The sequence below is a fragment of the Mauremys mutica genome, chromosome 8 (assembly GCF_020497125.1).
Source record: "Mauremys mutica isolate MM-2020 ecotype Southern chromosome 8, ASM2049712v1, whole genome shotgun sequence".
Classification (NCBI taxonomy): domain Eukaryota; kingdom Metazoa; phylum Chordata; order Testudines; family Geoemydidae; genus Mauremys; species Mauremys mutica.
The window spans coordinates 37,980,335-38,001,918 of record NC_059079.1 but is presented as its reverse complement, the minus strand read 5'-3'; the positions used below and the strand labels follow the sequence as shown (position 1 = coordinate 38,001,918).

The 21,584-nt window shown below is 40.3% G+C and overlaps 1 protein-coding gene across 3 annotated transcripts; it reads right to left on the bottom strand.

The window, feature by feature from the left end:
* Positions 1 to 897: 897 nt before the first annotated feature.
* Positions 898 to 20,865, bottom strand: MFSD14A (major facilitator superfamily domain containing 14A). Of its 3 annotated transcripts, none has more exons than XM_045028227.1 (13): positions 20,587 to 20,865; positions 18,405 to 18,483; positions 13,456 to 13,551; positions 11,517 to 11,579; positions 10,744 to 10,871; positions 9,345 to 9,459; positions 8,376 to 8,594; positions 7,914 to 8,027; positions 7,286 to 7,357; positions 6,474 to 6,586; positions 5,476 to 5,573; positions 4,070 to 4,233; positions 898 to 2,224 (listed from the first exon to the last, which is right to left on the bottom strand). In XM_045028227.1, exons 2-13 carry the CDS (start codon positions 18,465 to 18,467, stop codon positions 2,018 to 2,020), a joined length of 1,452 nt encoding a protein of 483 aa, XP_044884162.1. In that variant the 5' UTR covers positions 18,468 to 18,483; positions 20,587 to 20,865; the 3' UTR covers positions 898 to 2,017. The 3 variants fall into 3 exon arrangements, with proteins under 3 accessions (XP_044884162.1, XP_044884163.1, XP_044884161.1); XM_045028228.1 differs by having other exon boundaries at positions 18,409 to 18,483; positions 20,587 to 20,653; XM_045028226.1 differs by lacking the exon at positions 18,405 to 18,483 and having other exon boundaries at positions 20,587 to 20,864.
* Positions 20,866 to 21,584: the final 719 nt, after the last annotated feature.

Sequence of the window (21,584 nt, the reverse complement as noted above, 5' to 3'; positions counted from 1 at the left end):
CTTGAGGTAAGCACCACCTGGAACCTGTACCCCTGAGCACCCTCCTGCACCCCCAGCCCGCTCCTGCAGCCTGAACTCTTCATTTTGGCCCCAGCCCACACCCCAACCCCCAATTTCAAGAGCATTCATGGCCCACCATACAATTTCCATACCCAGATGTGGCCCTTGGGCCAAAAAGTTTGCCCACCCCTTTCAGCTCAAAGTTGATTTTATTGCTACAGTATCTGCCATACTCCTTTTTTCAAAACACATGGAGGCCCAGCTGTACATTTTACAGCATCAGAATAAGTATTCATAGGATAGGTGCATCACACTTCGTTTAGAACTAACCTGATTTAAGGTATAAACAGCTTGCTAATGTCAATGACAAGTTCAAAATTAAACAAAGCAGACCCTGCAGGAGGAAAAATTGTGTTTGAATGCTTTAAAAAAAGTTAAGTAACAGCAAGGAATCTCTTACAGGATCTAAGGTTTTTGTGGATGGGAGCAGGATAAAAAAAATGCAGGACCAGGTGGGAGTGGGTTGCAGGGCAGGCCAGGAGTGGGATTAAAAATGTCACATGTAGCGCTCTACTTGGCAATAGATTGCCCATTAGTTTCTTGCTGATTTAATACAATACCACTATTAAGCAGAAGCTTTTCATTAAAATTTTGCAGTACAAGGACAAATAAGCTATTACAGGTATGTGGGAATGAAAAGGATAAAATTCACACGATTTACCTACAATTAGTATTTGTCTGTTGAATCAAATTACATTCAAAGCACTAAGAACCCAAAAACTTGACAGGAAGTGAGAAAGCAATATTGAAGCTACAATATGTTCAGCAGGCTACAAGACACATTACAGAATTCAGATACAGACGATCTATGGTTTGAACTGAAGACAATTTAAAAAATTCATTAAAATATTCATTTATTAACAATATATTTACACATTTTCCAGCTCTCAGTCAACCATGGTGAATGTTCAAAGTTAAAAAACCGGTAAGCAGTAACCACAACATTTTAAACTATACCTTATACACAATTTATACAAAGGAATACTTGTTTAAATAATACAACTGGACACAAAAATATACATTTTTAGAGAAATTCACATCAGTAACTGTATAAAGCTCTCTCTCTCATGTACTAGAGTCCTGAAAATTTAGGACTGAAACATTAGCTCTGTAAAAGTAAAAAGTTACTAGCCAGTCCTGAAAGGCCACTATATAGCACACGGACATTTTCAAGGCTATCAGCTTATATTTCAGTTTGTGTATTCAAGTTTTGAGGTCCTTATGATTACACAAACATCAGAAACAGTGGTATAAACTGTATTTGAGAAAGCAGAGTTTTAGAGCCCATATTAAAATCTTGTAGGCTCAAAAGATCCACTAATTTAAATACTAACTGTTTGATACTATCTTGTACTCCAAAAGATTGGGAAGAATTAAAGTAATGCACTTACACACAAAACTTTTACTGTTCATCAAGCGTGCTCACCACATGATTTTGTATTAGCAGAAACTTAAAATAAAACCTCCCATACAGTGATTTTAAAATGAAACCAATTCACCTTTTCCTTACTTGAGTGCATTTACATTAAGGCTTTGTACTATCTGACCCAAAATTTTACAACATAAAATGAATGGGTCCACAAATATGCTAGTATGTCTCATTGAGACTTAGCATGAAGAGAATTAAAGCTTTACACCTTAAGGAAATGGACACAGGGACACATGCTGATACCTTGAATATGTTTTCCTTTTTGTCTCAGAACTAGGATGAAAAGGTTAATTATATTAATAGTATGAGACCAGTGCTTAGTTTCTTCTTTTTAAAAGCAAGTTAATTTAATTGTAACATCTTTGGAGAAATTTCCAGTTCCTGTCTGTAGTTCCTACAAATTTCATGCAGAAAGATACATTTCTTAAGATAACGTTAAGAAATTACATTTTTTATGTAAATGGAATGTGTATCCAGAACTGGAAACAAGACCTATGAAATATAAAAACGTTTTTCTGGATTTTGTCGTCATACATTTGTGTCTTGCAATAAAGGTTCTTTGGCCTCACCAGGGGCCTGTGGACTGTGTGGATGACCATGACCACCACTGTGTTTTTTCCAATTGCTGGACCGTACATTTAGATTGGTGTGTTCAGGAATAAACAAGGCAACAAGCAAAGCCAGCAGCACAGAGCATGCTCCAAACAAGAAAGGGGGTCCAGGAATTATGGAGTTCTGAAAATAACAAAAACACTTATTTTCTAGGAGGAACAGTTAAGTAAATCCATAGTTCACAGACACTGGTTGGTCCACATCAGGCTCTGTACTTAAAAAAACAACATATTTTATGCTTTCATTAGTTTAGGGCAGAATACTCCTAATGAGTGGGCTATTTCAATACCCAGCCCTAGTAAACCTTATTCATAGGTGAATGATAGTCATTCGCAAAGGTTGAGGGAGGAAACCCAGAAGAGGAGAAACCTGTTAAATGAGTTTCTCTTTGGGTGTTTTTTAAACTGCAGAATTCTCTAACTTCACAGGAAACGTGCCACTGCCTAGTGTCTTACCTGCCAGAAATACAGACTTATAGAATCATACAGCTGAACTGCTATTTCCAGCCATGTAATTAAAACTCACTGTAGCTACCAGATGTAGTACAGGGCTAGTCTTCACTGCCCTGTTGGCCTGGGGTAAAACTCAAGCTTTGTCCAGAGCCCAGCTCCTTTCAAATACACACAAAATCTAGCTTGCCAATCCATCAACATTAACAGCCACATTTAAATAAGAAAAGCCAAGGTACTAACTACCGTATTGTCCCGAGTATAGGCAATTTATGCCTCCTTTTAGGCAGAGGCATATCTTGACAGGCCAGAACGTTTTCCAATGTCAGATAAAGAGGAGAAAGTGGCAAGGACAAGAACTGTGCCACAAGAAAGTACAAAAAGAGCAAAGCATATTCAGCTTTTTAGTGTCCAGTCTAAATCATGTGTTTTTAAATATTCAGTAGACTTAAGATACAATTCTGGGCACATTAGTACCAGAAAAAAGTATTTACAAGTTGAAGAAAATTCAGAAAAAAGCAGAAGTTAACAGGCAAGAGAGACCAGCATACAAGGAAAGAATGAAGAGATGTGTAACTTGGTCAGAAGATGGAGAATAGGAAAGTGTTTAAAAACATGTACCAATGGGGTTCTTTTTAGGGTGATCCAAAGGAGCAATGGGATTGATTAGTCACTGGAAAATTTAGGCTCAATATCAAGAGGATTGTCTTAATTGCAAGAGTTATCAGACAGGTCAAGAGTCTCACAATAGAAGTGGTTAGAGAAGTCCCTTTGCTCGATTCATTTAAAGCTGGACTGTCTAATGCACTGTTGAATGTGTCACAGGGCAGCGAGATGAACTAGAGTATCCAATTTATTTCCCCCCCCCCCAAGGCCTAGGACAGAGCTTCTCAAACTGTGGTCCACGGACCACCAGTGGCCCGCAAGCTCCATTCAGGTGGCCCATGGATAGTTCCCTCTAAGATGCATAGCCGCACACAAAAGAATGAAGGAACATCCACCTAATTAGTGGAGCCACACAGGCATGACTCCACTAATTAGGTGCCTGGACTTTGGAGAAGATGCACATGTAAGGTGAGGTGGTGGCCTTGTGGGAGACAGGGGAAATAGAGGGTAGGTGGGAGGGGGAATTTGGGACATGCAGGGCTGCGACGGCCAGAGAAAGAGGCGACTTTCCCTAGCTCGGGAGCTGCTGCGGCAGGGGAGAGACCTCCCTCCATCCCAGCCCCAGCTTGGGGGCTGCTGCGGCGAGAGAGGGCACATCCAACACACCAGAAAGGTTAGACTACTGATATTAAAATATGAGTTGTGTTTTTTTAATATAGCACTTTTATCCAAAGTGCTTTACAATAGTTAGCTAATGGTACGAACAACATTTGGAAAGATCATTAAGTGGTCTGCTGAGACCCTCAGCAATTTTCAAGTGGTCTGCAGGAAAAAAAATAAAAGTTTGAAACCACTGGTCTAGGATTTATCTTTGCTGCATTTCTTGTAACTTATAAATAAATAGTAACAATACCTGTTGTGAATGGTGTTGTGTGGCCACGTTACCTCCCAATTCAGTTTCAGTCATTGGGAGTTCATTCAATTCTACATGGAATATGTAGAATATAAAACCATAAAGTGCTGGTCCCAAACCATTACACAATCCTCGAATTCCTGTTATCATCCCTTGAACAACACCTAAAGAAAAAGGCATTCCATAAAATTAAATGTGTATACAATGAAGATTGTTTAAAATGCTTTTTGGCAATTGTCTAACATGCAATGGGGCCTGATTCACTTTTTCCCCATATGCTGGTGTAAACTAGGAGTAACTTCACTAAAATCAGTCGGGATACACCTCTGTAAGACTGATATGAGAGGAGAATCATGCCTACACCAGAATCAAAACAATGAGGAACATTAGGCAAGACAAACTTTATGTTTTAGTCAGAGCACAGTGTTTCCTATGCCATACTGACCAAAAGACTATCAAATCTGGTATGTTGCCTCTGACAGCGATCTATGCTTCAGAGAAAAGCAAACACATATTACTGGGGCTCCAAGACACTACAGTAATAAATAAATAAATGCACCTGAAGAATTGAGTAAATCCATGCATGGTGGGAGAGAAGAATTGAAACATGATCAGTTGATGTACTGAATCAAAAGAAGTAGTGATGTAGTATTATGCTACCTTCAACGTATGGGTTTTCCTCAGGGGTGAAAGTAACTTAAAGGACTTACTGGTACACTGGAGTCCTGAGCGGGGGCGTGGCCTCAACCGGAAGAGATGGGGCCTTTCAAGATTTAAAGGCCCTGGGGCTCCGACTGTGGCTGGGAGCCCCAGGGCCTTTAAAATCACCCTGGAGCAACCAGCTGCAGAGGAAGCTGGGAGCCCTGGGGCGAATTTAAGGGCCCAAGGCTCCGGCCACTGTGGAGCTCCAGGCCCTTTAAATCACCGTGGGAGCCTGGCTGCTGGAGATCCGGCAGCGCTTTAAAGGGCCCGGGGCTCCCTGCAGCGGCTGGAGCCCTGTGCCCTTTAAATCACAGCCGTGGAAGCCAGTCCAGCCTGGCACAGCGTACTGGCTCTTGCCGGTACGCTGTACCGGACCGGCTTACTTTCACCTCTGGTTTTCCCTATGCTAGACACACTCATTATTCATCTACCTTGTTTAAAGAGGATAGCCCAGCTGCCTCCAAACAGTCCACAGGCCTTTGAGAACTACCACTCTTCTACAGTGAGGTTAAAACTACACTAATGTTTCTCATTTACATTAACATACTATTATGTTGGCTAATTTGTCCTGCAAACTAGCATAGAAGTTAAGGATAATCCTTGAGTACCAGTAAGACAGCATTGATACATCTGATGCTAAGGAGGTCAGAATATTCCTAGTTTGAACATTCCTTAAAATTAACAACAAGACCTATAAAACATACCCTGTTGATCAGCATCAGCAGTTCGTGAAACCAGTGCACTTACTGCTGGGAACGTAATACTAGACATTGCTGCAACAGCCCCTGCTGCCCACATCATCCTGAAAAACATAAAAGTGTTAAGAGAAAAATCAAGGTAAGAATTCTGAATTTCTACCTTCCATATACCTCTTACTTAAAAGTTTAGAAAGAACTGCACACGCTCCCCATGCAACAATGAAGTCACAAGTTAATTATCATTGCTGGATTTCATACCTATCAATTATTCTAAATTTAACAAATGGTGCAAAATAATTTAAGATATGATTAGAAAAGTCCCCAATCCTTGAAAAATCCTGATGCTTGCTGGGAAGCATTGATCATGTATTTTGTAAACTCTCCTCCCAAATTAAGAGGAGGTGAACATCCAAAAAGTGAACTTAACTTAGTTTTCCCCCATTAGGTCATTGGTATGTTAGCACGTGTAAAGGGTGCAATCATGGGGGGGCCGGGGAGTGCTACAATTGATGCAAGCTGACATATTGACAAGTCAATGCAGTCTACTACAAGCAACAAGACACGCCCCCCAAAAATAAAAAAACAAACCAAGAAAATCTGACTGTTAGAGAAAAGAGAACAAAGCATTTTTCAATGTTGTTTGGTGTCCATAGATGGAAAATATCCATGAACAATTTTTGGTCTTATGAAGATTATTGGCACAAGAGATTGACATTGTTTAGGTCAATCATACAGCACAATACCAAATTCTTGGTTTGGGATGGTTCACCAGACAATGTTTCTTTGACTACACCAAGTATAAACCAATTACATCTTAAAAAAAAAAAAAAAAAAAGGTTCCATCTTGAGACAAAGGACACGTTGCCTATAACAGCTCATGTGAAACAGATACATGTAAAAAACACACACACAAAAAAAGCCTTTGTGAATGTTTATTAAGTAGGAAGTAATTTAAAATCTTAGCATGTCAGTTCATTAATTCAACTAAAATGAAATGTACGTACCAAGGCTCCGAGCCAAAACCATACCATGCGAGCTGTAATATTTGAAATCCCAGACCCAGTAAGATGGTGTTTTTATTTCCAATGGACCGCATAAGTAAACTCAAAACTACTGTCTGATAGGAAAAAGAATGTAATATTTTAATTGTGACTACTCACATTATACAGCAATACATATAAAATGTTTACTTTGCTTCTGTCAAAACTAGTGAAGTTCTATGATGTAGTATTTTCTAGACAGAGACTGAAACATGTAATAAAGGAGAGAGATATGTGAAGAGATTGTTACCTTGCTCTTGATGTGCAACAATTTAGATTTTCCTTGAGGACTCCATACACTGGGAATATATTATTTAATCTGCCCTGATGGCTTAAACAAGCTATTTTTCAACCCAAACTAAGCTTAAGGAGAAGATTGAATCAACTTCTAAGAGGTTTGGGAGTGTGGCTAAGGAAGAAATAAATTAAGGTTAAGGCACTAGACTGCAATTCATGATATGGATTATATTCCCAGCTCTGACAGATTTAAGGCAGTCTCAATGTCTGTGCATCACAGTTCTTCCACAAAATGGTGATATTTTTCTACTTCCCAGATGTGAGAATGAATTGGTTATGAACTGGTCAGACATTAGGTGATGGGGAAAAAAAAGGAAGCTATATAAAATGAGATCAGAATTCAGAGCATCTTTCCTTTTCTATTCTAACCTTCTGAAACCAGATAGACTGGGTTCCTGGAATTACAGTTACAGGTACTGTCATAATATTTAGCTCACTTGAACCCATTATATTAGTGAAATTTATAGATTAATATTCACCTGTGCAATAATGGAGAGAATCCCAAGAACTGCTATAAAAGCTGCAACACTTTCAGGTGAAAATCCCATTATCTACATTAGAGAAGGAGTAATTTGATCATTAAACTTCAAATGTATATTGACACGTCTTTCATGTTTTGTGACATCAGTGGAAAAAATAAATGAAGTAACCAGAAAAATGCTTAATCTGAAATAGAGGAAGACATTCCTGATTTTATTCAATCCCATAATCCATTGAAACTAACATTTACTCTTGCATAAAATAAAGATCTACTGCGGAACAGAAAATAACTTCTATAATTGAGTATGGAACTTGAAAGAAAACTGACCCCATACTGTAAGAGACTACAAATATTTTATCAGCTAACGAAAGCTAATTTTTAACCACAGCAATGTAGTGGAATTTGTACTTCAAGGAATAATGCAAATGACTAAGAAACATGAGAAATATTTTGAGAACAGATTAATCTCTTTAACAACTATCAGAGTAACTAAAAGCTACTATCAACAGCCATTAATCGTATTGACTACCCATATATTGCTAAAGTAATGTAACAAGTGCAAAGAATACGCCCTTCTATAAATTTAGTTTTCCTTATCAGACATTTCTTTATATGCAGATTCTTACCTGTCTGAGGTATAGGAAGAAGCTGGAATATTGACCTGCCTCCGGGAGGTAGGAAAGAAAGACTGTTATGCAGATTAGCAGCACTATGGAATCTTGACCCACTTTCTTTAGTGACTAGGACAAAAAAGACACAGCTGTAAGGTCAACAACAGAAAACATCTACTCATCATTCCTAAGCAATGATATACAAAATGAACACTGAAAGAGGCAGATGCCCTTTAATACATACATCACTGCTGAAACATGTCCTTCAGCACATGCTAATCTGCATTTGCTAATCCCTGCTAAGCAGCAATTTGAAATTACTCACACTCTTCTCCAATAAACCTAGGAACTCAAATTTTTTAAAACCCAAATCAGGAGATAATTACTATCAGTCCCATTCCTGACTCAAAAGCAGTACAAATCCAAATTTGCATATATCAAGCCACCACTCCATGCCTAAACATTTAAATAGCTTACTGCAAAGGGGTCAGCTTGTTCCCAAGAAATGGGTGCTCCCCATGATGCTGGCCTCATCTTCTCGGGCAGTGATTCCGGTACAGCAACAAGAATAAAACAAATATCCAACAAAGCTATAGCTGTAGCTAGGACCACTACCAGGCTGTTTCCATAGACTCGACCAAGGTAGGCACCAATAGCTGGGCTGGTAACTAAACTTGCTGCAAAAGTTGCTGAAACCTGTAACAGGCAAAAGTCAGTATGAGAATAAGTTTTCCAGTAAGGAAGATCAAACTTATCCAATCTTTTTTTCTGACTTCACTTTCGGCACCTTCACTTCCATAAACTTGGTTACAAATCACCCTAATCAGGTGCACAAGTTCTGAACTAATGTACAGTTCTTTTCTCCAGCATTGCAGCAGCAACCAAAATTTCAGACATCTGAAGTTTTTAATGAAAAAAATGTGGTTAAGTGGAGCAGCACTGTATAGCCTTGTGACTGTCAAATGTGTGAAGTTTAGACACATCAGAGGTCTGATGGGCGGGTGGGGGGGGCGAGGAGACTCAGCATAACATTTTCTTTTGGGGGTGGTATTAGAAACTATGCTTATTTGCACAACATCCACAGCTCTTAATAAATCACAGAATTTACATTATATAGTAAAAGTTGCATATGCAAACAAAATGGAAAATAGCACCATCCTGACAACCAGAAAAGAATGGAGAGAAAAGATTATACAATGGCCATTTTAAATTTAAGCTGACAAGACATTCAACAGGAGATGCAGAACTGGAAAGTAGGACCATGTTTCCATTTGGAAGTGTTTTTTAAAAAAAAAAAACTGAGTGGCCAAAATAAGTTTATAGTGGGAAAGATATCAACTTTGAAAAGCTTGTGTCTCCTGCAGCAATATGACAAAGCTTCATTAAGAGAACTCTAGTTGTTGACCCTCACGAAGCTTAAAAGGTACAGAAGAATTAAGTACATACCAGCCCATAGGCCATGCTTCTTTCATGTTCTTGGGTTATATCTGCTACATAAGCAAACACCACTGAGAAAGTCACTGCAAAAACCCCAGAAACAGAGATAACAGCAAAGTACCACCTGGGGACAAAGGAATCAGAAAGAGAAGAATAGCTCAGTGGAGCTAAACATAACCAGCGGTGAACTTCTGAAACACTTCCAGACAGATTAAGGTATCTATGACTGTCCAACTTATTCCTGACAAGTAATTTAAATATTTATAAAGTCAGTATGCATGTCTTTATATGGTTAAGAAATCTCTCCAGTGTGCACTGAGTGTATAACAGAATTACCTGCCATTCTACAAAAAATGCTTTGTGGATTAAATTAGGATAGTTCATTACAGATCCTTCAACATTAGCCTTAGCCCCTAGCCCTGAGTCCACAGACTAGCAATTATTTCACTCAAAATGCATATTGCAAAATATAAACTATTAAACAAAAAGCCTATCATCCAGGAATAGGGATCAAAATGGAGAGACCACAAAAGACGTTAAGACTAGATAGCAAACTGAATTAGCTTCTGATACAATATGAACAGTTGACTCTCAGACCTCTATCAGTGCTAAAACCGTGTCTTATGTTATTTCAGATTTATCTTCAGGAGCAGTACAAATCTGAAACAATTGTGAACTAGCCATTATCCTAGGGACATTAGACTCATGAATGGAGGTGTATCAGACTACTTAAAATTCCAGCTAGTCAAAATTTGCTAGATTCTAATATTTGATAAGCACAACTATAATAAAAAAGCTGCAGTTACTTTTTCAGTACCAGTTTTAATGTTACACACTAGTGCTTAAGGTACACGCTAGTTCTGAAGACTATTTTCAATTCTTAGTGACTATTTACTTAGTACTGAAATGATTTTGCTGAAAATTACAGCCAAATAAAGATATGCAAGCGTTAGAGACATTCTCTGAAGGTACTGGGAAATATACTGTATAAAATTATACTCAACTATTAAGTTATTGACCCCCAAGAGGCTTAAAAGTACAAGAAACATACCAGCTCACAGGCCAAGTTCTTGGGCTCTCTCTGCTACATAAGCAAACACCACTAAAAAGTCACAAGTCACTCCAGTACTAATGACTAGCTTAGAAGCAAGCACGGGGCTAACAGTCTGGAGATCCAAAATTCTAAGCCTGGCTTTGAGGCGTTCAGCAAGTCACTTCACCCCATCTCAGTTTCCCCAACTCTGCAATGGATTAGTACTTCCGCACCTACCTCACAGAGGTGCGCTAAGAATTAAACATCTGGTAAATTAACTAGAACACAAGTACTATTATAAATGCTACATTATAAATTATGTACAGCAAGAACACACTAAAGACAAAGCCATAAATAACTATGCTTGTTACTAACCATGGGCTGATCTTCATTAATGGAATTGGTGCACAAGTGAAAAATACTGTTAAGAGTAAGAAGGACTTTCGTCCCCAAACATCAGAGAGAGCACCTATGAGGGGGGCACTGAGAAACGATAACAAGCCCTGAAAAGGAAAAACAAATTTTAAATAAAACCAAGAAATGAAAGAAAATACAATAGTTGAAAGATTGTTAGAAACTGACTGATTTTGTTTTGCAGATTAATGATAAATGTTGGCTATATGGAACAATGTGTCAAGCAGTATCTTCTATCGTCATCCCCCTTTTCCACTCAGCAGCAACCTGCAATTTGAATTTTACTATCCCACAGAAACCCAAAATGTGAAATCCAAATGCAGTCAACACACAGCTTAATAAAATGCATGTTGCATTTTTATATGCTGTATTTAGGAGAGAGACCATTTTTCAACACATTGAGGACATGTGGTCTAACAATCAGAGCAAAGGACTGGGTGTCAACAGGTATCTTACATTCTTATGTGGTGTGACACCAACTGATTGTATGATCTTGGGCTATTCAAATGGCCTATTTATTCCTCAGTCAAACCAAGCAAAAGCAAGATTAAAATAAAGTGCTGCATTTGAGCTCTCCGTGGTAAATTTACCCTCACATTTTATTCACAGCTTGAAAGCTATATTGGAAGGCTCTCCTTATTCCACTTAAGGAAGCATCAGCACTCATGTATGTACCCCTTTATTGATTTATTTTAAGTTGTACTCTATTGATTTAGACTGAATTTTCATCCTACCTTTACTCCTTGGATTAGGCCATTCATTAGAAATGTATGCTTTGGGAAGGTTTCATGTAACACCTATGAAAGAATTATGTACATTACATACTGCATTATCTATATTTCACAGTACTAAATATGAATACAGACTCAAAAATTAATATATCTGAGGCATATTATACCAACAATTTTAATATAAATTACGGTAAAATCCACCATGAAATTCAAATCAATAATCTCATTGTCAAATAGTCCACTACAGACATTTGCATTGTGTAGTCTACTATTTCTAATAGTAAATTATGCTATGCTTCTTACTTTCCAGAAATAAAAGCACCAGTGGATAAGCTACAATGTTAGCACTAAGCTGCAGGTCAGTAAAACTAGGAAAGAAGAATCTTCAAAATCACAGTGTATTTTCTCCACTTTTTACCACATAAGACTGGTGAAAATTTCATTAAGTTTGATAAAAGTATCATTACTACTTCAATGAAGAGGAATACTGTTGTAGGATTTCCTTAAATAAGGATATGCTATACTTATGTGATAGACTGGTTCAGACACCAAATACACTACTTTTCACAAAGGTCTTGTTTTGCTTAAAAGGACTTCAATATCATGGAACACAAAACACAGGTAGATACTGCATGGAGAATGAATGTACTGCTCAGATGGTTTGAATACACTTTTTTGCATACTAAAGCCTCAGCTACACCTACAAATTATATCAATCTAGGTACAGCGCTCAGAGCTGTGCAAATTTTGTGCCCTGTGCAACATAATTAGGTCAGCCTACCTACATCTACAATGGGCATTAGGTTGACTGAAGTGTTTACAAGATAGGATTCATTAGAATAGAATATCAGGATTGGAAGGGACCTCATGAGGTCATCTAGTCCAACCCCCTGCTCAAAGCAGGACCAATCCCCAGACAGATTTTTGCCCCAGATCCCTAAATGGCCCCCTCAAGGATTGAACTCACAACCCTGGGGTTAGCAGGCCAATGCTCAAACCACTGAGCTATACCTCCAGAGTGCTTGATACTCTTAAGCCTAGTCTACAAGGCACCACACACTTTTTTACCTATAGATTTCTACAATGCAGCCATGACACAACCCCCCCCCCCCCCCGCAACCATTACTTCCCTAACCAACAGAGCTATGCTGGCAAAACTTTTAAGTTTAACCCTAACCTGAATCTCTGTAAGCCATGGTGCATAATTATGGCATAAACAAGAACAAAAGTTAAAAATCTTCTTTCCTTATATTGCAGTTTATCAGGATACAATATCTGTCCATAGACTTCAGGGGTGGGTGGTATCACACTTTATTTCAGAGAAGTTAAGTCATATCACTGACTGTAGCATAAATCAATTACTTAGGGCCAGAGTGAAAACATGTTTACAAAAGAGAAAGTTTCTACTTGCCATCACCTTGTTAATTACCAAAGGTTAAAAAGACAGTACAGAAAAATACACAATATTTAATGAGTTAGTTTTAAAGAATGGTCAGGTTCAGTAATGCTCCTTTAAGATCAAAGTCACAACGTTCTTAAAATTGGGACTGGAATCCCCCCCCGCCCCATTCCTAGATCCTACTCTTGTGCTCAAGATAGACCTCTGTCTGTGGGGGGTAACAGAAATAGAAAGTTTGAGGGTTTTTTTAAAGTATTTCGTCTCAAAAGTGTGTACAATTAGCATAGATTACATATGTTGGTATGTGGCTAATATCAATAAACCCAACTCTACATGGATTGTTTAATCTTCACCACATTCAGTAACATAACACACAAGATGTTCTTCCAAGTGTGAAGTTCAGGCCAGCTCAATTCCACCCAAACTTTATTTTCAAGTTTAATGCTGTGACAATACTGCAATGAACTGAATAATAATAATAATAATAAAAGGCTAAAATAAACTTTTCATGCAATACAGAAGTTCATTAACCACATTACTTACCACCAAAGTAGGTGCTGTCAAAAGTCCCCAAGCAAAAAACTCCAAAAAAATCACTATGACAGCATGGTAGACACTAGGTGAACCTATTCCTTGAGGCTAAAACAAAAACAAAAAAGTTGTTACTACAGAATATTTTAAAAGCTGCTTTATTAATAAGAAAGTTGTCAAATGTTGGTTTATAAGCAAGAAATTGTTAAGATGAAGTATGGCTCAAAACAAGCTGTTTTAGGAATCTGAATAACTGTCTTGCATATGGTGAAGCATAATGAATGACTAGAAGTGTCTTAAAGAACAGCACTGTACAAACTGCAATGGCAATTATTATAAACCTCCACGTATAGAGAAAACTGAGGAAAAATGACTTCCCTCTAACAAGATTCCACTATTTGAAGTGAGACTCTTTTCTTGGGGAATTTCATATCTTTTTCCTCCTCAGGGAAGGAAACAATTAAGTTCACATAGCAATTAGAAGTCAAAAACCAAGATTTAATTATTCCAAATCCTGATTAACTGGCTTAATAACCAACTTTGGTTCTTACCAACAAACAGTGCTTCTATTAGTAAAAGCTTGTGTCTAACTAAATACAAAAACTTGTTGAAATAAATTATCTAAAACCCATATGAAAGAAAATAAATTCACACAACGGAAAGTCCACCACAACTTGAGACTAGTATTAGAAGGTTTTCCCCAAATGCTGGGGAAGCCAACAAATAGACTCAATATGTACATCAAATGTGGGACAGAGTTTGAAATGTTTCTTTATATTATTGTTGAGTTAAGCTAAAAGTGGCTTCCACAGAAGGGAATGTATGGAGATAGAAAGTTAAGTGTGGAAGGGATTTGGGGTGGGGAGAGAAATCCTGATCAGGCTCAGGTACTTCATTATATGCTATGTCAATATGCCAGGAAACACTGGAGAATTATTTCACAACAGAATGACATGAATGACCTGCAAATTAACAAATGCTACACAAGTGGACTTTTTTTTTTTAAATTTTTAAGTCAAAAGCTCTGTCTCAACACCTACTCTTTCAACACTCAAGGGAGACTGGAGAATGAAGAGGCAATTCTCAGCCCTGAATTAGATTTGGTCTACTGTGTTCATATGACTAAATACAAACAGACAAAGATTTGGATTTAATGGTGCTCAAATCTTATCAGCTGTTCTTGCCATCTTGAGATTTCTGCCACTCTAACTCAGCTATTCTTACAAGATTTTGGCACCATCCAAGCCAGAAAAATAATTTTTCTGGTTTTGCATCAGGTGATTTGTAACCAAAGCTATGGGAGCAGGTCTAAATACAGCTACTGGAACTGGTAAACTGCACCCACCACCCATAGAATTTGAACAGATTTGAAAAAAAGCTTGTTGTTTCGACCCAGCTCTAATAAAAGCTTTATATTCTGTAATGTTTAGTGGAAAACATGTTTCAGAGTACTTTCAGTACCATGGTTACTTCTGCCCTTTTCTTCTTCCTTCCCTAATCACCACACACATGCCCAGCATATTCATAAATATTCTTTTGCTACACTTTTCTGTTTTCCAGTGAGCAGAGATGACTTTACAATTTTGTAAAGGGGCCAGAGAGCAGCTTGAACTCACAGCACCACCCATGCCTGCAGGAGCTCCTCTAAGTTTCACTCCCATCACACCCTGACTACAGTACAGGATCCAAAGGGTAAACTTCTGTAAGTACCACGGGCAACAAATACTCTTTTCCCTCCCAGGCTACAGATCAGCATCAGATTTGCTCCTGCACAATGGAGCCTCCCTCTCAGCTGCTATTGCTGGTTCCTCACTGTACCAGGGAGTAAAGAAACAGTTGGCAGAGTCAGGGTAAGAGAAGTAGTTACTGGCAGCTGCTCAGCAGACAACCACCTTATGACCCCAAGAGTCAGAGGTCAAGAGCTTTTCCAACATTTCTATTATGGGCAAGGCATGAAGAAATAACAGTTTCTCTCTACCCCACTAACACCTTATCTTGGGCAGGTGAGAGCAGGTCAAGGAAATGAATCAGAGACTGCACTGAAGAGCTTCACTGCTTACAGCAGTAAATATTTTTAAAGAGATGGGGGAAGGTGACTATCCTTATTTGCCACTGCATAAGCCATAAGATCATTTAAGTGGATGTTTGTGCTAAAATGATCAGATATGAATTAGTGTTGAAATTTAAACCAATAGACTTAAGCAGTAATAGACAACTAAGTTGAGAGGGAGGGAGCTAACTTCTCAGAGCTACCATATCAGCTTCTCTGTCTACTGAATGAGAAGATACTACTACATTTAGAATATTTTTTGTTATAACCGCAAGTACAAGAAACTTAATTTATAAAAATGCAAGTTTCAAGATTCTGCAGAACCTTGACTGTCATGGGATTTGATTAATACATCAAGTAGGCCTGGAGTCTGAAAATTAATTACATAAAACACTGTAGTAGTATGCATCAACTAAGTGTGAACAAAATAAAGGAGAAAACACTAAAGGTATTTCAAAACAACATTTTTACATCTTCCACAACAGAAATGTATTTTAGCTATAAAAATTAAAGTCTAAAGGCAAAAGTGTAGCTTCATACTCAAGTTATAACTGGAATCTGACACTCATGGTAGAAGCAGATGTTCTTTGACTATCTATTCCGAGCATGGCAGTTGTGTTGGGACAGGTGGCACACTAGTTGAACTACAGAAATCCCATCTGCCAGGTCAGATAGGTGTCTTTCTAGTCCAAGAGGATTTTGTATTATAGACGAAGCGATAAAATAAATTTGTACGTGGATCATAGCTAGAAGATACTTCTACTGATACAACGCTGTAAAAAACCTCTAAAGCAAGGACAACTTCAAATGTACAATCATAAAAGCTGAGACTCCACTTGTAATTAATATAGTTTACAAAACAGAATAAGTTTAGATGTAAATTACAAGAAAAAGATTTGAGTTCTCCTGCTCTAAGTCACCCTGTCATACCCAAGTATCATAGTTCAAATTTCCTTTCATCAATGGTCTGAGAAGAATGAGTATTGTACCTATGATATGAATTGCAATAAATCATCAGAACAGGATGAATTAAGGAGAGGGCCTGAACTACTATTATCTTCCTTTGGTAAGTCTACATCACAAGTATTTTACTAAATGTATTTTGTATTTCATTTATTTGACTATGGCTATTTAACAACTGTACAAAGGAGGATAGCACTACTATAAGATCTTTATTGCACTTGTACAGGAAGTCTACCTGCAGTCACTGCTGTAAGCACCTTCTTAAATTTAATCAGGACTGTGAGTTATAAGAATACATAGTGACATTACTGCCAAATCAGGTTTGACTGATGTTCTGACATTACAGAGTACACAAGAAGCCACATTATTATTCCAAAAGACATTCCTACACATTGCCACCATACTCTAGTCTTTTTACAGAAAATCTTGCTGAAATTAATGGTGTATTCCTAAACAAGGTGTAGAGGTAAGTATACACTCCCACGCTCTGAAAAAGATTTGTGAATGTGCTTGGATGGGAAACCTAATCACAAAGCTAACATTGGGCTAGTGTAGCAGAACTGGAGAGGGGCACAGGGGAACCAGGGTAATAATGGTTTCAATCACTAGGGATAAGCATATACTATATTAGACCTAAAGACCTACCCTATCATGCATTTGAGCCACTGACGATGAATTCTTGCAGAGAAAGGGACTACTGAGTTTCTTTGGGGCTAAAAAATTCAAAATATAATGATTTTACCCCACAAGTAATTGATAAATTTAAATATGCATATTTAATTTTTTTTTATTGCTACTGGCCCGCAAATTAGAGAAATTCAAGGCCCTTTCAATTTACCTGATCCCCAAAATATCATTTAGCATGTCAGGAAAGTGAGGAATTGGGGAGGATGAGAATAGAACTGAGGGCTAATTTATGGATTTTTTTTTTTAAATGTCTACAGTGTGATCCATGCATCTAAGCAGTTCTTGCTGCCATTATAAAGAACATAGTCTAGTATAACAGCATATAGCCTCAATAGGTCATTAACTCACAAAAAATAAAAAGTCCGAATACCCTTTCCCTACCTGGGTTTGAGAATAGGCAAATATTTCCACAAACAGATCACATACCAATATCTTCCCAAACAGTTGCATGTTTCCATACATTTGAACTCAATGAACTTTCAAATGGGCTTGCACTCAGCTTTTAATACTGGTAACTGACACCAAAGGCACTATTTTAGGTATAACTGAATGACATTAAATTTTTCTCCTTATCCCTGGATGCAGTTCATCCAAGTGGAAATTAGAGGAATGGCACTTTTGTAACAACTCAATTTTTTTCCAGTAAGAAATTCTAATTTCACCAGTTGCATGAACTAGTGGAGCATAAAAAAAATTTATGCTCTGTCTGTATTCACTCACTATATTAGTCCTGTAAAAAACATATGTGCCTACATGTTTGTAATGCCATACGTTTTTACTTTGTAAAGAAATTACAAACAGTAATATTGGTCTTTCACAGTAGATATTTATCAGTCAAATATGAACTTGCTTTGCCTCCGACCCTTAAGTAATCTACATAGTAGCTCATCAAGTTGATGAAGGCAGTTCTTGGCTGCTTATACAAAAGACCAGCAAACTGATGTTTTACCTTTATTTGAAGGACCTATCTTAAAGCAATATGATTTTAATGCATTTTGAAAAGGTATCTAAACTACAGGAGTAAAGCAAGACATACGTTGTTACCGTTATTTTGACCAAGGTATACCTCTCTTGTAACTGACTTATGCTGCTTATAGATTTTTTTAAAAAGCATCTATGGCAACTTCATTCAATCACTAAGTATTCCAAGTTCTGTTACATAAAATACTTATCTATTTGTTGGGAAACATTTTATCACACTTCCAGTGAACTGGAAAACCTTACAGTACTACTTTGATACAGAAGTTTGTCTCACACTTACCCACCTATTCTTTTTCAGAATATGGAAGCCGAAGGAGACAGAACAAAGACCAAAGGATCCCATGATGGCGATGCACACACTGTATGGGTAAAGCACATCACAGATGGGCTTTTCACCAACAGCAGAACCACATCCTACTTATTATACTCAGAACTCCCTGCTCTATTCTACAATGGTTTACTGCCTGCCATCATCCTGACTTAGGCTATTGGTAAACCAACTGCTGTCTGAAAACGCACAGCAGTTTTCTAGGTGGTATTTCCTTTCAAGATTAAGAGTTTAAATATTATCTAATCCATAAATGCTGTAGACTTACACATATTTATACAGAATGGTAAATGCATGGATTTAAGTAAAGTTACCTTATATTGAATCTTGACACAAATGCTCATTACTCAAACTTACTACTTGAGAGTAAAGGCAAATCACCATACTAGGTATAGATTTAAGAAATACTTTTAAACTAACAAATGATGACCAGATGGATGCCAATAAGATAGAGAGGAAACACTTGACAGCAAGGAAACCTATGAAATAATGGCAAAAAAACCTGCACAGCCCGAAATTCTTGATCCCACATGAGGCAGCAGCAAAGAACATAGTTTTAGTCCCTCCCACCTAAGGCTGCCGGCCAGCCCCACCGGGAAAAGAGTGTCAGAAGTTCTTTGGGAACAAAGTTCCTATGCCCAGCCCACGTGCTACCTTCAGAACTCAGCATGGACCCAGCTCTGGTAGAAAGCAACCAGAGGGAGTGGAGGCCAAGTTAGGCCTCAGGTCAAATGTTCATCTGACAAGAAGTCAGAGGCAGGAGCCCTTGCAACAGAAGAGTTTATAAGGTAGCTTCTTCATCACAGGTCCCAGGTAGCTCCACCTAGAGCAGGGCTTCTCAACTTTTTCCTTTGTGAGCCGCCACCCCCCCCCCCAACATGCTATAAAAATTCCATGTGCCACAACAACTGTTTTTCAGTAGATTAAAAGCCAGGGCCGGAGTTAGGGGATAGCAAGCAGAGCAGTAGCCTAGGTGCCCCATGCCACAGGTGGCCTCGCAAAGTTAAGTTGCTCAGGGTTCGGCTTCAGCCCAGGCAGCGGGGCTCGGGATACAGCTTTCTTCCCTGTGAGTCTAACGCTGGCCCTGCTCTCCGGTTGGTTTATTTCAGCAGACACCCTGAAACCTGCTTACAGCCCCCACCCCAGGAGTCCCAGACTCCTGATTGAGAGCTGATGAAATAGAGGATCTCCCCACAAACTAGCAAGTAGAGACAATGTGGCATTGTCTCCTTCATGACCCCATTAGCTAGTGCCAGACTTCTGTCCCAGGTTGACCTCTTTTAGGCATTGCCCTCAAGCCAGAATCTACCATGCCAACTATGGTTACCAATTTAATATTTAAAAACCAGGACACTTCAGTAGGCATGCTGGAATCTCCACTGCACCTCCCCCCCCAGCTCTCCCCCACCTCTTCCCTCAAGGGCCCACCCCATCCATTCCTTCCCCCCCCCCCCAAAGAGCCTCTCCTGTGGAGCTCAGGTGGAAGCTGGGGCCACCCAAGGCAGGTAGGAGGCAGCCCGAGTTGAGTAGGAGCTGACACAGGTGATGACTGGTGCCTCTTCGCCTCCCCCACCAGCAGTAACCCGACTTTGAGTGTCCAGTCAGTAGCTCTGACCAGACACTGTCCGGTTCCCGTTATTGACCAGACTTTCTGGCTAAAAACCAGGCAGTGGGCCACCCTAATGCCAACCCCAAACTCCCTTGCAGACCAGACCAGAGGGATTCTCTGGGCACTCAGGCTCCTGTGTCCACCTCAGCACTGCGTTCAGCCTTTCAATGCCCTTCCCCGGTCCGGGGTCTAGCTAGACTAGCCTCACTTTGCTAGGTCCGTCCCTTCCCAGGCCCAGCTCCCCGAACCCCAACGCACCAGGCCTCATCGGCTCCGGGCCACCCCCCAGGGCGCACTGCGCCAGCCTGGCCTCCCCACAGCAAAGGCCACTCCCTGCATGCACTGGGGCCTCACCTCACCCCACGCTTCCTCCCCCTGCTTCACTGGGTCTAGCCAGCGTCCCCGCACGCCGCCGGGCCGGGCCAGCCCCTTCCCTCCAGCCAAGGCCTCGCCCCAGCGGCCTTCGCACTCCCCTCGGTGCCACAACCAGCCCCCGCCACGCCCCGACCAGCCCCCAGGCCTCACCGTGCCGCCGTCCTTAATGATGATCTTCTTGGCCAGCATAATGCTGCGGTTCGCGGCCCGTTTCTTCTTCTTCCCCCCCTGGGTCATTTTACCATCCTAGGGCCCCGGGGGGGGGGCACGCTGGGCGGCGAGCGGCGCGGGCCCTTCCCCAGCAGCCAGGCCTTCGCTTCCCCGCTCCGAGCTAGCGCCGCCGCTCACCGACCACACGCCGCCATCTTGGGGAACAGCACCGGCCACTCTCACATCACGCGATCCCCCGATTGGCTGAGCGCGGCACGTGGGCACGGATACCCCGCCTCCTCACGATCTGGAACGAGGCAGCCGGGCGGGAACGCCTGACGGTGGGCGAGCGCTCGCGCTCCCGCCCGCCGCTGGGGTTTCCCAGCTCTGCAATGCTCCCGCCCGGCGCCCCCGCTCTCCGCCGCGCTTCTGGGTGGAGGGACGGCGCTCAGCCCCCGCAGCGCCTCCCTGTCGCTCCCCACCGCTGCCGAGGGGGGTTACGTGCCCCAGGCAGGGACGACAGAGTGTCCCTCTCACGGGGGCCGCTGGGGCACGGGGCGTACGCCTTCCTCCTGCAGCCCTAGCAGCTCGGCTGTAGCGACACAGCCTGTCGCTAAAAGCTGTGGCGTGCAGACAAGCCCTGAGAGTATCGTAAGCCCAAGGGGTTAGGCCAGCATAGCTCACAAGCGCTGAAGATTTTTGTCCCTCATCCCCACCGCACCTGTCAGCCAGGACTGACTAAAGTGGCTCCAGGCAGGGCGACAAGATTTGGGGGCACCAAAAAGCAATGCCCATATATTTTTTTTTTTTTTACACTACAGTGGAGCCACATCTTATGCAAGGGTTAGGTTCTGAGGTCAGTGTGTAAGAGGAAAATCACATATACTGTACTTTATGGTAATTTTCACTATGCACTGTAAAAGCAGCAAAGAGTCCTATGGCACCTTATAGCCTGATAGACGTATTGGAGCATGAGCTTTCGTGGGTGAATACCCACT